We start from the raw sequence: 14,764 nt of genomic DNA, 5'->3' as shown, positions 1-14,764 counted from the left end.
AATAATGAATAATGAAAATAATCATGAATTCCAGCCCTAATTTGGATATTTGTGATTATTGTTGAATATATATTTTGGTTTGAAACTGCTGGAAGGACAAAGCAATGTAGACATTAAATTGGGCAATGGACATTTTTTGAAACTATTTGTCCACCAGTAATCATGAAAACGATAAGCACATTAATTTATATGGAAAACCACAGTAAGTTGCTTACATTGGTCTGGTATGGTAAAGTCTGCCTGGGAAGATCAGGTCAGGAGCAAAACATTCTTTGTGTTATTAAATTGGGCCAACAAAAACTGTTATTTTCCTATGTAACCATTTGATTGTTCAAAGTACAAAATGCCAGAAAATAGTAAAAAAAAAACAAACATCCCTTTAGATTATTTAAATAGCTTTTAAATAGCTGCCAATTAAATTTGTCAATCAATTAATTGGTGTGTGTCTTGGGGAATAATGAAATTGCTACCCATTCTATGGGGGTCAAGGGAGGCCAAACAAATGCTTGCCTAGGCCTCCTAGGATGTTAATCCAGCCATGTCAGGAAGCTTTTAGTGAAAAGCCTTTTAAGCAGAATATTGTATTTGTTAATTCCGTGTCTGTGCTCTGATGGCCATGGGGTGGTGCTGCACTATTAGCTGATATTTCAGAGGAAAAACTCAGGTCCTTTTAGATATTTAGATTGTGGTTGTTTCATGTAAGAGCAAATTGTTGTGCATTGTTAACAATAAGGATCATAGAATAATGGATGCTGCCTATCAAACCCCCAAATCAAGTTCACACATTACACATTTAATCAGCACCATTAATGCTGTTAACTTGGTTGAAAAACATCTGACAAACTACAGTAATATGACATCATGATCATGTCTATGTGACAACCTCATATAGTAAAAAGTAAAACAAAAAAGTAAAGGACAGTAAACAGCCAACAACCTGCCATAAACTAAAATATTACACTATAACTGAAAATAAAATTTAAAAAAAGAAATACCATATCAACCCCGAATTCTGCAAGTTACTAGAAAAGCAAAACGTTCAGTAGTGTATTTCACAGTTGACATATTTTACACCGATTCATTTGTGAGTGACACATGCCTGAACTATACAGCAAAAACTCAAGGCTGAACCATGGGTATGCAACACAACTTTATTGAAACTCTTGAAGCAACATCAATTTACAAACAAGGAAACGGGAGCTCATTGAACAAAAAAACGCTTTTTTTTTTTTTTAGAACCAAAATGACAGAAAAGAACTGAGAAAGGGAATAAACTCCCAAGGATTGGACCAGCAGTGGCAGGTGCATTTTTTTTTATACAAAAAATAACTTATGAAATCTTTCAAGTTTACAGGAATATTGTAACACATGGTGTGTGTAAATCAATGATTGGATTTACAGCTTACCTTGTGTTTTAGACTTTTAAATGATTTAATATTTCCAAATATCAAAGCAGGCATTACTTTGATTGAAGAGACAGGAAAAATACCACTGATGAAGAACAAAGAAAAAGAGGACATGAGTGAGCTGGGGCAAATGCATTCTTGAATTTTGAATTTTCAGTGTGGTGCAAGTTTATCAGTCACAGTCATTATGAAAGGCCTTTTCAGGATCGCATTGCCTGAGTGCTGCCTCTTGACACTCCTCTGGGTCCCTGACCAGCTCCACGCTTGTAGTTCTGTTGATAACCGTCCTTGAGCAACAGGAGAAATAAAGACAATTTAGAAACTACTCCAATGGACAGCAAAGATCAAATAAACAGAGCCAGTGTGAGGTCTCAATGCTTCTTTCATACCCTCTGATAATTCCCATTTGAGTAATCCCGAGGTGTGTTGAATTGAGTCTGTCCATAACCCGAGTTTGGAGTGTTGGCGAAAGGAGGACGATAACCATCATAGCCACCTGGAAATAACAAGACTTCTACTTTACAACTCTCCTACTGAGATTAACAATTAAATAACCTCTGACCTTTGAGCCCCTTTTAGGCAGGCAACACATTACTGTGTGTAAATGCAATGACAATTTTACACGTCAAGTCACTTTTATGTAAAAGTCACGACCTGATAACATTGCTGTAACACTTAAAACATGGCAGAAGTCTGAATTAAATTCTGATAAAGGCTGCAGGAAAAAAAGATTAAATACTCACTAAGAGATTAAATGCACCACTTTACACTTTCTTAAAATCACTGTAATATATTTATCACTTCAGATTATCTATAAAAATAGATTTTTTTCCCCACATAGTACAACCACATTAATAATCCAGACCAGCTGTCCCTCTCTATTTATATATTTTCAATTTTAACTCCTGCTGATTGAAAATTCTGAAAATCCAGTCCCAACTTAGCTTCTTGTCCTGCTAATGCTTATACAGTTGTACACAGTTGCAACAGGATTATCCAATGAGATGAAACTGCTGAGAAATGTTTAGAGGGTTGTGTTCCTTGTGCCGACAATTGTCAATTAAAGCTTTAGTGGAAAATATGGTTTAAAATCCATCACAGATGCATCAGCTGTCAGAGAACAAACACTTCTCTTCCTTGATATCAAATAGTTTCCAACTCAGTGGTGCCACAAGCATTATGGCTCTTTTTGTGAAGGGTCCTGTCAGAATAAAGCCAAAATATAACTGAAAAAACTGACAAAAAGCTTCACTTTAACTGGTGGATGTCGTCTGCAATGTTACATATTCCTTGTCTGAAAAGGGCTGAGGTGATTAATGATTAACTTGTGGCTGCAGATTGTGAGCTTACCTCTGAATCCATTTGATGAGCCTCTGTAGCCGTTGATCATGCCCCTGGCATTGCGGGGTCCGCCACGGGACATGCCTCTGCTATTGTAAAAGGACTGAGCCTGCCTGCCGAAGCCTGGGCCCTGCTGGGAAGGCTGCTGATGGCCTCCTGACTGGTCTTGGGAATGGAAGGCACCAACTACTAAAAAACATGGTGTTGGTTGCACCAAAACAGATGCAAGTCAATCTCCAGTCACAGGTGAACATACAAATAAAATAAAATGGGGATTTAACTGGAATGTGATCTCATGAAGACAAGTGTAGCACAATCAATCCAGGAAGTAAACAAAAGAAAAATAGTGAATATCTGCCCACCAGACTGCAGTTGTTCTGACTGCATGTCCGCCTGCTCCACAGGATGCTGCGACTGGTTGCTGAAGGCCTGGTTGTAGCTGTTCTGGTATTGGCTGGCCTGGTTCAAAGCCTCTGTCTCATTAGCTGGCGGTACTGGGGCATTGAGATTGAACACCTGAGGGTAAACAAGGGCCACATTGTGGTGAAGCCAAAACCAGAGGAAAGGTCACAGGCTCATTAGGAGTAAAGTCCATTACTCACTGTTTCCTGGATATAGCTGCATGGCTACAAAGCCATACAACTGCAATATGATGAGAGGGCACTTAAGGACTCCACAAACAATTCCTAATGGAAGTCATTAATGCATTTCTATTTCAACACACAGTGCTGCAAACAGCTGTTTTAGATTTATGACAGGCCAGATACTCCAGTCTTTGAGTAAACTTGATCATTAAATCGTTTTAATACAGGTTGTTGTTTTCTTTCAGCTGTTCCCATGAGGGGTCACCACAGTGGATCACCACCTGCATATTCAGTTTGGCAAAGGTTTTATGCCGGCTGCCCCTCCTGATGCAAACTGGGTTCAGTGGTGCCGGGGATTGAAACGACAACCCAGGGATCAGCGGCCAACCTGCTCTACCGCCTGAGCCATGCACCCCCACATGGTTTTAAGGTATTGTTTGATAATATGAATAATTCAATAGGTTTAAATAGTGTCATAACAGTCTTACTGTCTGCATTGACTGGAATGGTGCTGCGTTGACATTGATGCCACTGCTGTGAGGAGCTTTGGAAACAGGCTGGAAAACCTGCGTCTGGGAGGCAGGGGGGAGAGCTGTGGATGGGGGAGGCTGCTCTGACGACAAGGACATCGAGGTCTGTTGGAGAGGGGAGACACAACACAACTTGTTGGATTGAAAGACACTTGTTTGATGGTGATTTGAAGTCATTGTTAAATTGCTCCCAGCAATGTTTCAAAAAGTGGAACTGGCAACAAAAGATCTAGAATATTATCACACATTATGACTGCATTCCCCCCTTTTCTCTACTTTCATCATCATTAAACTAATATAAGATTTTTCAAACACAACTAAATTCCAGGTAACAGTTTGTGACTCCTGATTGTTGAAGAAATACAAGTTTCACTGAGGCGCTGTGTTAAAACTAAAAAAGAAAAAAAAAAAAAAAAAAGGAAAAGCAGAGCATTATTAACCTGAATGGGGTCGATAGATTCTGTTGAGGGTCGAGGATCTGGCGTGTGTGAGGTCTGATACATGGGGGGCGGTGTTGGGGAGACGATGGGGACCTATAAATAGGGGAGAGCAGAAATTAAACATGTTCTCTGGTGTGTGTTCTATCAATACTGTCTTCTCATGTTTGGTTCCTTACTTGTGTGGGCTCAGGTTGGACAGGAACAGCGTTGGGTTGCGATAGCCGGGACTCTGGGTGAACTAAGATTTCAGTATTACACTTTAGTCAACAAGAATTCCTACAGTAATATTTGCACATCTCATTACATCATAACTGAGTTTCTCTTTGTAAAACCCACCGGGAGGACACACCATCTGTGGTAAGTCCATGTTCTGAGCGGGTTTCATGGGCTGCGCTGATACAATGGCTGGGTCAATGGGCTGTCCGTCAAACTCCAGCATGGAGTCCTGAGAACAGAGAGGTAATCAGTATCATACTAAAATCTATGGTAAACAGTCATTCCTAGCACCTACTCCTCACCTGCATGAAGTTGTACGTTCCCTGCATCTGTGCCATTAAGTCCTGAACCACCTGCTTTCTGACCATGGGGTCAGTAGGTGGCACAGGAGACGCTAAGTTCATGGGGTGGGTATCCAGGGCAACAGGGGGAGCCGCAGGCTGCACAGGCTGCTGCTGCTGCTGCTGCATGGCACTAACTGCCTGACAGGGCAAAGCAGACAGAACATGTGAATGATTGACATACAAAAACAAAGGGAGAACAAATGAAAACTGGCTGAGTACATATTAAGTGATAGCTGTGGGTTTATATTCAGATCAGTTTAACTGAAAAACAACTGCTGATGACTAAACATGTTATGTGAGCATTTCACTGTTGAACTTGTTTCACTGGCTTTATTATATGTGTGCCCATTAGTCAGAGTGTGAAATTGTACTCCCACAATTGAGTAACAATTTGACCAGTGTGACAAGCAACATCCTGCACATTAAAACCTCAACTAGTCAAAGCAGATCATATGCTGCAGACTTATCTCGGTGACCATATCATCACAGGGTGATGCTCAGACACCAGCCTGACAGCCCTCATTTGAGAAATGGGTCTGCCTGTACATGCTATACACTCACCAAGCACTGTACAATTGCTTATTGCTTATTCATGCAATCATCCAATCAGCCAGTCAGCTGACATCAAACATCAGACCGGCAGAAAATGTGATCTCAGTGATTTTGACTGTCATTATTGTTGGGATTTTCAAGGTTCAAGCTGACAGCAAGGCTACGTTAACTCCGATAACCAACTTTTACAATTGCAGTGAGCAGAAAAGCATCTCAGAATGCACAACCGATTGAACCTTGAGGTGGGTGAGCTACAACAGCTGAAGACCATGTCAGGTTTGACTCCTGTCGGCTAAGAACAGAAATCTGAGGCTGCAGTGGACACAGGCTCACCAACACTGGACAGATGAAGACAGGAAATCGTAGCCTGGTCTGATAAAACTGGATTTCTGCTGAGTCACACAGATGGTCGGGTCAGATTTTGGCATCAACATCATGAATCTATGGACCCAACCTGCCTTGTGTCAACAGTGCATGCTGCTGGTGGTGGTGTAATGGTGTGAGGCACTTTTGGCTCCTTAATACCAATGAATCATAATTTGAATGCCACAGTCTGAGTGTTGTTACTGAACGTGTGTCTCCCTTTGTGGCCCCAATTTACCATCTAATGTAATGGCTACTTTCAGCATGATAATGCAACCTGTCACAAAGCAAAAGCCGTCTCAAACTGGTTTCATGACAATGACTTCAGTGAACTTCCGTGGCCTCCACCAGTCACCAGATCTGAGTCCAGTAGAATGTGGTAGAGCGGGACAGTCACAGCATGAATGTACATCTGACATACAATCATGTCAACATGAACCAGAATCTCAAAGAAATCTTTTCAACATCTTGTGGAATCCATGACACGAAGAACTGAGGCTATTTTGAGAGCAAAGGGAGGCTCTGCCCAGTATTAGTAAAGCGTTTCTAATAAAGTGCTTGGTGAGTGTATACTACCTGTAATCATCATCCACCACTCCCTGAAGAACTTTTAATGTTTCTTTTTCAGTTAATCTTCTTTGACAGTACACAAGAGAAAAACAATGTTGACACTCATCACAACAGTGAGGTAAAAGAGGATCCAGCATGAGTGTCCACACAGAAGCCAAGGTCAGCGATAAAGAGAGATCAACTTGAGCGATAATCATGCAGTGTCAATGTTGCCAACAAATGTTCCTGAATGCATCTATAGTTAGATGCATAACTGTGTGCACTATAAAACAGGGTGCAGTACATTTCTTTCAAAGACATCATGGCCTTATCAGCTTTGTGACCATGTGGCTGCTTCCATCACAGCCATCATTTGGAAGGATTGATTGTGATCCGATTATCAGCAAGATTACAAAAATGTACGACTGCATAAACATCTGATAAATACTCGTCTTGTCTGCGTCTCTACTGTCGCTATCAAAAATCGAAATGCTGAAAAATAATAACCTTTCAAAAATAAACCTGAATATCACATAATCAGTTTGAACATGACATGGAGAGGAGAAAATGTAGGTGACACATGGCAACAGTAGTAGCAAATCAGCAATACATTACAAATGTTTTTAAGAGCTTGTTTCATAAAACATGCTACTATTTTGTGGCTGCATTTACAGTAGCAAATATATTTCACATAGACCCAGTATCACCTGAAGAAAGACATTCTGCATACAAAATATGACTGTAGTCATTTGCAAATTCTGCTTTCTAAGGCTGCATTAAGTCCATCCTCATTAACTCATTAAGTTACAAATTGATCACATGACCAAGTCCTACAAGTCATGCAAAGTTTTGACAACACTTGAATTTCTGCATTACTGTGCTATAAACTGAATTAATTCATCACATTCAAGATGTGATTGTTAGATTAGGGTATACTTCCACAGAAACTTGGAGTATCCCTCTTTAATTGGAGGTCATTCAAAGTGAGATTGTTTTTAGATCGCAAATAATCAGCAACACAAAAGAGGAAAAAAATATAACTTCAGTCCCAGAAAAACAACATCCCTGCAGCATACCTCTGTTTCCGTGGTCCACTCATCCCCCTGCTCCTTCTCACTGCCACTGTATGTGCCGTCTGGAATGAACTGTCTATTTACAAACTGGAGGGAAGAAAACCAAATGTCAGAACAATGCTAAAAAAAAAAAAAAAAAAATTACACATCAGAAGCCAGACTTCGCTGGTCAGAGGAAAATTCATCTCACCTCTGTTGTTTCCACCGCAATGGGCTCTGCAAACTCCTCAATTATTTCAGTTTCTGTAAAGAGAAAAAACAATTTAAAGAATGCAATGCTGATCTCTTCATCACTTGATTACATTAGCATTTTTAAAATAGCCAAGTGTGCTGCAGAATGGTCAGGACCTGGATCAACAGTCTGCTCTTCTGCTTCTGACGATTCAGCTACTACTACTGCTGCTGCTGCTGCTGCTGCTGCTGTTGTTGTTGTTGTTGTTGTTGTTGTTGCCGCTGCGGCCACTGCTGGCTCTTCCTCCTCTTCCTCCTCACACACTCCGTTTTGGTGAGATGGAACCCGGTCAAAGTACCCGCTCAGCAGAACCTGGTCCAAAGTCTCTTTCAGTGCCTTGTCTAGCAGAGGAAAAACATGCAAGCAACAAGCAAACATCCAGTCATCATATTTACCAAGTTACAATTATCAAAGTAATATTTTATGAGCTTTAGTGAGAATCAGGGTGGGGTAATGTTCTCAGCTGTTCAACATAGATTTCACAACTCTGCTTGCAAAAAAGATTTGTAGTTTCACAAGTGACGATACTGTCTTTACAAACAGTTCATAACTACTTAGCAACATTCAACCAGTCACTAACATGACATTTATAAATATAAGTAAAGTGAAAACACCATATTCACAGGACACTGTTGACCAGATCTGGATGACAGGGTGAGGTCACATGATCATTTTAAGCTAGCCAGACTGCACACGTTGTTGCAATCAACGCCAAACACAGTGCTTTTATTTGGTCCCAAACTCAACATTGTGCCAGTGACTGACACCAAGTCCCTGACAACATAGTTTCAAAGCTTCATATTTTTCTGTAACATCCAACATTAAGGCCCTCAGCCTCATCAGGATGCAACAGTCACAGGATGAACTGAAAATTACAGCAACATCAACATTCAGCCTGATAGTGGCTAAATGTTTTTAAAGTGGTGACGGATTGGATTAGAAATATGCTACTATAACAATAATGACATGTAATTTACTAGCAAACACTAGAAAAGCCCTTAAGCTAGCTCAGGCATTTGCACTTTTGGCTCTTCGGGCAAAGCGAGTCACTGTTATTTCCTCCACTGCCTTGCACCTCAGGCTAACAAGTCTGCTGCTGCCGGAATAAATATCACCCTGAGTCACCAAGTGAGAGATCCTTACTGAGGTGAAAGGGTTCCTGGTGTCACTAAAGTGAACTGGGTCACCAGTATCCTAATGTGGCTCCAGAGATCTGACCAGTGGAACCACAGGCGACAGGGCCACTGGCACCCTGCCCCGCTGCTGAGTCAGGATAAGCCCATAGCGTTCAGCCCCGAGCAGAATGCAGCAGTGCGAGTCCTGAGGCCAGACCGCTGAGAATGCAGTACACCAATATACCCAAGCCCTGATTATTCACATCACAGCCCTGCGCACATGCTGCATTAACAAAACACAATGCACATGTTACATTAACATATTAAGACTGGTTTATACCCTACAGTACCTTATCACAAGAAGGCATTGTTGAGTGCTATTGCCATCTTTATCTACGTGGCATTGGCATTACTCAAAAGAATGTTACAAGTTACTCGTGGCCGGCTTTTGATAAAAAGCTTGCTAATGACTTGCTGTGTCATCAACCATCCGATAAAATGTCCTGCCAACAGTTTTCACCACCAGCTGGGCACCTAAATTAAACCCATTTGTCTTGAATAATTATTCTCCTTTTATTCAAAGTTAATTTTGCTATAAATTACAGTAGGGTTACATTTAACAATTATTTTCAATTCTGATCAATCTGCTACTCATTTTCTCTGTTAATTGATTAAACATTGGTCTTAAAAATGTAATGAAATTGCAAAAAATGCCCATCAAAAAAAATGCTACATTGAGATTGTTTTGTCCATCCAACAGTCCAAAACTTAAGTTTGCAATCATAGAAGACAAAGCGGTAACCAGTAACATTTTGTAACCCTTTCTTACAAATTGACCTATATGATGAACCCATAATCAAAATAATTCAATTTTCTGTTGAGTGACTAAACGATTCATTGACTAATCTTGTTAAGCATGGGCTGAAAGTAATAAGCCAAAGGAAGAAAGCCACCAAAGGGAGAGCTCTACAGCTTGAAACAGTTGGCTTACATGTCGTTCCAACCACAGTCTTGTCCTTCCCTTCCAGCAGGTCCCAGAGATGCACAGATGCTTCTTCATACTGGTCGGTCAACCTGTGAGCGTAGAGATAAGTTGCATAAATCACCTTTTGAAAAACAACAACAACAACAACAAAAAAAAAGAAGTCTTTCTGTATCTCAAACTCATCCAAAGATTAATGCCTTCGACCAACCTGATGTTTTGGTCACGATCCGGCCCCACTAATTTGTAGAACTCATCAAAAGCTGCAAGGTCCGCATCTGTCAGCAGTGGTGAGCCGCCGACACCCTGCTTCAGGTCCTGCCGCACCGTGTCATCTCCCAGCCGGTCTAGGAGGAACTGCAGCTCCAGAATTGTCTTCAGCCTCCTCTGCTCTGCCTCGTCCCGCTGCAGCTGCTCCCGCCGTGCAGACTTCTTCACCACCTTCTGGATCTAATGATAATATACATGAGTCACATAAAGCTGAGTTCCTACCAGGCAGGACAGGCACCACTCTGAGTCAGGCTTACATCTTGTCCCAGTGCAATAAATGTCTTCTGAAGCTCTCGAGCAAATTCCAAGTTATTCATGACTTCCTGGTATTTGGAGAGAGCCTCCTAAAAAAACAAAAGGAGAAATAGACATTTCAGACACTGCTAGGATGTAAAATCTTTGTAAAAATTACAGGATTATTTGTGTTTATGTACAAAATGATGGAGGCTTCAGTGTACCCACCAGCTGGTCCTGATTGAGTCGCTCCCCTTTATTCTTCCTGACTTGATAATCATCCAATTTGCTCTGTGGAAAACCATCCAAAATGCAACAAACAGTTTAGAAATTTAACACATTAAGTGGGGAATTTCCTGTTGTCTCTGAGTGAGAGCTGTAGCTACATGTTGTTATCAAGAAGGATCTGGAAATAATGGCTGTCAAAAGTCCTCACCTTTTTCTTCTCCATGTTGCGGACCTTCTTGTCGATGACACACAGCACTTGCTTCAATACTTCGGACTGTCCACCGAGTGCGAAATTGCCCATTGACCCTGGAGCGGATCCCACATCTGGGCTGGCAGACTGCACTGTCCTGTTTGCATTCATCGCTGAGGGCATCTAGAAATTTAAGAATGAAAGGTTAACTTTGAATGGCAATAAAGAGGGACTTCGCCTCTTTGTACTCTGCCCATTGTTTTCTCTAGTTAAATTAATCATTTGGTCTATTAACTGCCAGAAAATAGTAAAGATGCACTGATGCTCGCGATCGGTATGAGTGCAGATAGTTTGTCTATGCCATAATACATAAGATTACTGTAAATGAATTCAGCCACAGCAGGCCCCTGACTCAGCTTTTTGTGCCACAGTAGTCTCTGGCCTCATGTAACCTCACATTAAAATGATTCCAATGAATTTCATACAGCAAAGTATACTGATTTTATATCTGAGAAAAAGACAGAACTGGTATTGGACTGGTAATCTATATCACCAGACATCTGAGTTGAGGTAACAAGGTCTGTATCAGGAGAGAAAAGGCTGCATCGATGCCTCCTTCAAAAATAGTGAAAAATGTCCATCCCAGTTTCCTAGAGCTCAAATTGACATATTCAAATAGCTTGTTTTTGTCTAGCAAACAGCCCCAAAATATAAGTTTACTTTTAGAGACAGCTCAGCAAACCAGCAAATATTCACATTTGAAAAGCTGAGATTTATTTTGACATATTGCTTGAAACAATGCTTCAAATTCATATAATTGTTTGACAAAATTGATGCAGATTAATTTTCTCAGGCAGACTGATTATTTAAACCAGTTGTGTCAGCTCTACGTGACATTATCAGATGGTATATTACAATGTATATCAATCAATCAAAAAATAATCGTCAGCTATTTAGATGATTCATTAACTGCAAAAATCCCAATCATTTGATGGTTCCAGGATCTCAATTGTGGCAAGTTACTGCTTTCCTTGGTCTCATAGTTAATTGAGTATTTATGAGGTTATTGGTACGTTGGTCGAACAAAACAAGTCTTTTAATGACATCACCCTATGCTCTAGGATATTGTGATGGACATTTCTCTTATGCTTTAAAGATCAGATGACTAGTCTAGAAAGTAACTGACAGATAACATCAACTACATATTAGTAATATGGAATAACGAAAGGAAGGTGGGATGTAGCAACTCAAGCAGAACAGTTCAGCTACAAGTGAGGCATTATCAGTGTTATCTAGATGTAAACGATTTATAAACATGAGGTACAGCTTTGTAACAAAATTAATGTACCAGTAAGGCTGTATATCCAAGCATTTTATCATAGCAGCTGGCTAACTTTAGACCACACTGTGCGTTAGCTAGAGGGAAGGCATTTTTTAACCCTGTATTATCTCCATATCAACATATGCTCTCTCTAACATGGGCTACAAAGCTGTGTCCTCGGCTGGCGGCTCTGTGGCCCAGTGTTGCCCCAGCAGTGCAGTCAACTCCCGGTGTTTGATAAACGGCCCTGTCCGTTAGCACACACCACTATCTTAGCATCCTCACGCACTGCTAGCTCCAGGCAACGAGGCGTGCTAGCCAACAGCCGGCCGGGAGCCTCGTTCCCGCTGCGGCGCGACTCCTGCTTCACCCACCTTGATGTTTTATATATCCACAGGGGAGCTTGCTAGCGAAATGTACGAAACGGCCAAGTTGTTATTATTGTTGTGTTGCTTTATTTTCTCTTTCACTCTAGTGTGGGATCCGCCCCGCCGGCCTCACCGACAACTGAGACGGTTCGAAAGACGGAGAAACTCTTTATAAAGGCGGAGGTCCGTTTTTAGCTGTCAAATATATGCCTGACTACTTAAACTACAAAACAAACCTTAGTAAAGCTTCAATTCGTTAATAACAATATTCCCATACAAAACACAAATATATTAATTCTAACGTTTATTAGCTAACTAATCCTGCCGCAATTAAATGTTAAGAAGTTGCTATTTGTGGTCAGGCAAAGTAGTCTACAGCCTCTTGGCAGAAAATCTGCACAATCATTAGCTTTGATTAGGTTATCCTTTCACCATCCCCTTATACAGTGTCTCTCTGCAGCAGCTGTCCATACAGTTGAATGCACTGCCATGTGTTTGTTCACAGCAGTCTCACTACACAACCCATCACAATTTTTAAAGAATAAGTTAGAGGTGAGGGTCCTTTTGAAGCGACATGAAAAAAGTCCCATAAAGAAAAAAGTTTTTTTTCTTCATACATTGAGGAGATTTGAGTTAATTCTTCCATCTGTTAAAATGGGGCTTAACCTGTAAATATTTACACCTATAAATAAAAGTGTTTACCTGCGTTGTTAATAGTTTTTCTCCTTCTAGTTATTCCAGATTTAATTACTCCAGTGAAAGTTTTTGCATTATCTAAACCAAATCTATAAAGAAAATCTTTGTCCTGTTTTTCCTGTGGATCCTTTGCTCAGTCTTCCTCCTAATATAATGTTCAATGTCTGTCTGGAATTGTTTTGTGTAAATGCAATGAAAAAGCAAAGAGTTTATTTTTTTTATAATTCACAGAAATTGCAAGAATAGCCATGACATTAGTAGGTGTAACAATATGACTCATGGCAACACAGGACTATATCCTCTTTTGAATCAGTTTGGAGTTCAAGTTCAACATGAGAGTAATTATTGAAGTGTCTGAAGATGACTGACACTGAACTGTAAGACCTGTAAGATGGTGATGATGATGATGATGATGATGATGATGATGATGATGATGATGATGCAACAACAATAAGATATAGTGCTGTTTGTGTCAGCCTTGTGATAGGAGCATTACTAAACCCTCCTTAGTGTTGTGCTTTGCTGATGTGGTCTGCCCCCTATGGAGACGGAGTCAAGATAAAAAAGGATGTGAGATTGTTGCAAAGTTGACAGTTTGGATCCCCACACTAGCAGAGTAAATGACAAATCATAGGTGACATATTTTTTCATTACTCTGAATAGTAGATAACTGTTTATATAAAGCACCTGTACTGTACACTGACAGCACTGGAATCACTGCAGTAAGATAGACATGTAAATACAAGTATTTTTGTTGTATTTTCAAAAGTATGGAGATAGCTCCAAAATGATTTTATAGTTATACTGATATACAGTATTTCATAGTCTATTGGTCATATTAAGAACATATCAAAGAAATATCAATCTGTCAGTTTTATAACAAACCCAACTGCACTTCATGCATTTCTATTGTCATTACTCCAAAGTTGAGAAACTATAGTACACTTTCACTTTTTTAATACTAGAAAAAAATTTCACTTCAGTAAAAGGAGACTTTCAGATTTGCAACAACAAAAAAAAGGCTTCCAGAGATCATGCTAATGCTGCTGTGAGCTGTTCAATATTGTTTTTGTAATTTACATCAGCAGGTGGCAGTAAAGCTCAGCAATATGATCAACAACCAAACACTGATAAAGTAAAACGGTTGAAGAGAGTTCGGCTTATAAATCTCCACTAATTCTAAACTATGTAGACTCGCTATCCATTTTTAATAATTTACCAAACAAATTTATCATATTTTGATTTATTAAAATAAATGGCAGATTTCAGTTTGGATGCATCTGGACAATTTGAGGATTAAACCTTTTCAGATATCTTTGGAACTGCTTATACATGTTCAACGGTTTTACTTCACCTTTGACCACAGTATGAGTCAGTGTCTAAAGGGGAGCAAACTGATGATCAGTCCAAAAGAATTTGAAACCAGCCTTCTTTTGTTTTGCCAAATTCAGGAAGCAGTTAACATGGCTGCACAGCTTTTTGATTGCACTGTTCCACTGAAAGTGTTTTCTTTTAGGGATAATACTGATTATGGGAGGATCCCGAGGGTAAGTGAAGCTCCCTTTCAACAAGTGACTCATTTCCGCAGCCTGCTGTGTTTCAATCAAACAACAACACTGAACACCAGCCATTTTCAGGGTGGTTCCTCATCTGACCTCTGACCTTTACACCTTGACATTTTCAAGCTCACGATCAATCTCACAGCTCTTCAGTTTAACCCTATGTGGAAA

The 14,764-nt window shown here is 40.2% G+C and overlaps 1 protein-coding gene across 2 annotated transcripts; it reads right to left on the bottom strand.

The window, feature by feature from the left end:
- Positions 1-1,137: 1,137 nt before the first annotated feature.
- On the bottom strand, positions 1,138-12,504 carry caprin1b (cell cycle associated protein 1b). 2 transcript variants are annotated; one of them, XM_056387820.1, is made up of 18 exons: positions 12,345-12,504; positions 10,668-10,832; positions 10,460-10,522; positions 10,255-10,341; positions 9,939-10,177; positions 9,737-9,819; positions 7,747-7,971; positions 7,589-7,641; positions 7,402-7,485; positions 4,820-4,999; positions 4,638-4,746; positions 4,478-4,539; positions 4,302-4,394; positions 3,820-3,966; positions 3,110-3,263; positions 2,757-2,936; positions 1,796-1,902; positions 1,138-1,693 (listed from the first exon to the last, which is right to left on the bottom strand). In XM_056387820.1, exons 2-18 carry the CDS (start codon positions 10,830-10,832, stop codon positions 1,607-1,609), a joined length of 2,118 nt encoding a protein of 705 aa, XP_056243795.1. In that variant the 5' UTR covers positions 12,345-12,504; the 3' UTR covers positions 1,138-1,606. The 2 variants fall into 2 exon arrangements, with proteins under 2 accessions (XP_056243795.1, XP_056243796.1); XM_056387821.1 differs by having other exon boundaries at positions 2,757-2,933.
- Between the last annotated feature and the right edge of the window lie 2,260 nt (positions 12,505-14,764).

This window comes from Seriola aureovittata, chromosome 10 (assembly GCF_021018895.1).
Source record: "Seriola aureovittata isolate HTS-2021-v1 ecotype China chromosome 10, ASM2101889v1, whole genome shotgun sequence".
Classification (NCBI taxonomy): domain Eukaryota; kingdom Metazoa; phylum Chordata; class Actinopteri; order Carangiformes; family Carangidae; genus Seriola; species Seriola aureovittata.
The sequence above is the reverse complement of the archived record's forward strand: the minus strand, read 5'-3'. Positions and strand labels throughout refer to the sequence as shown.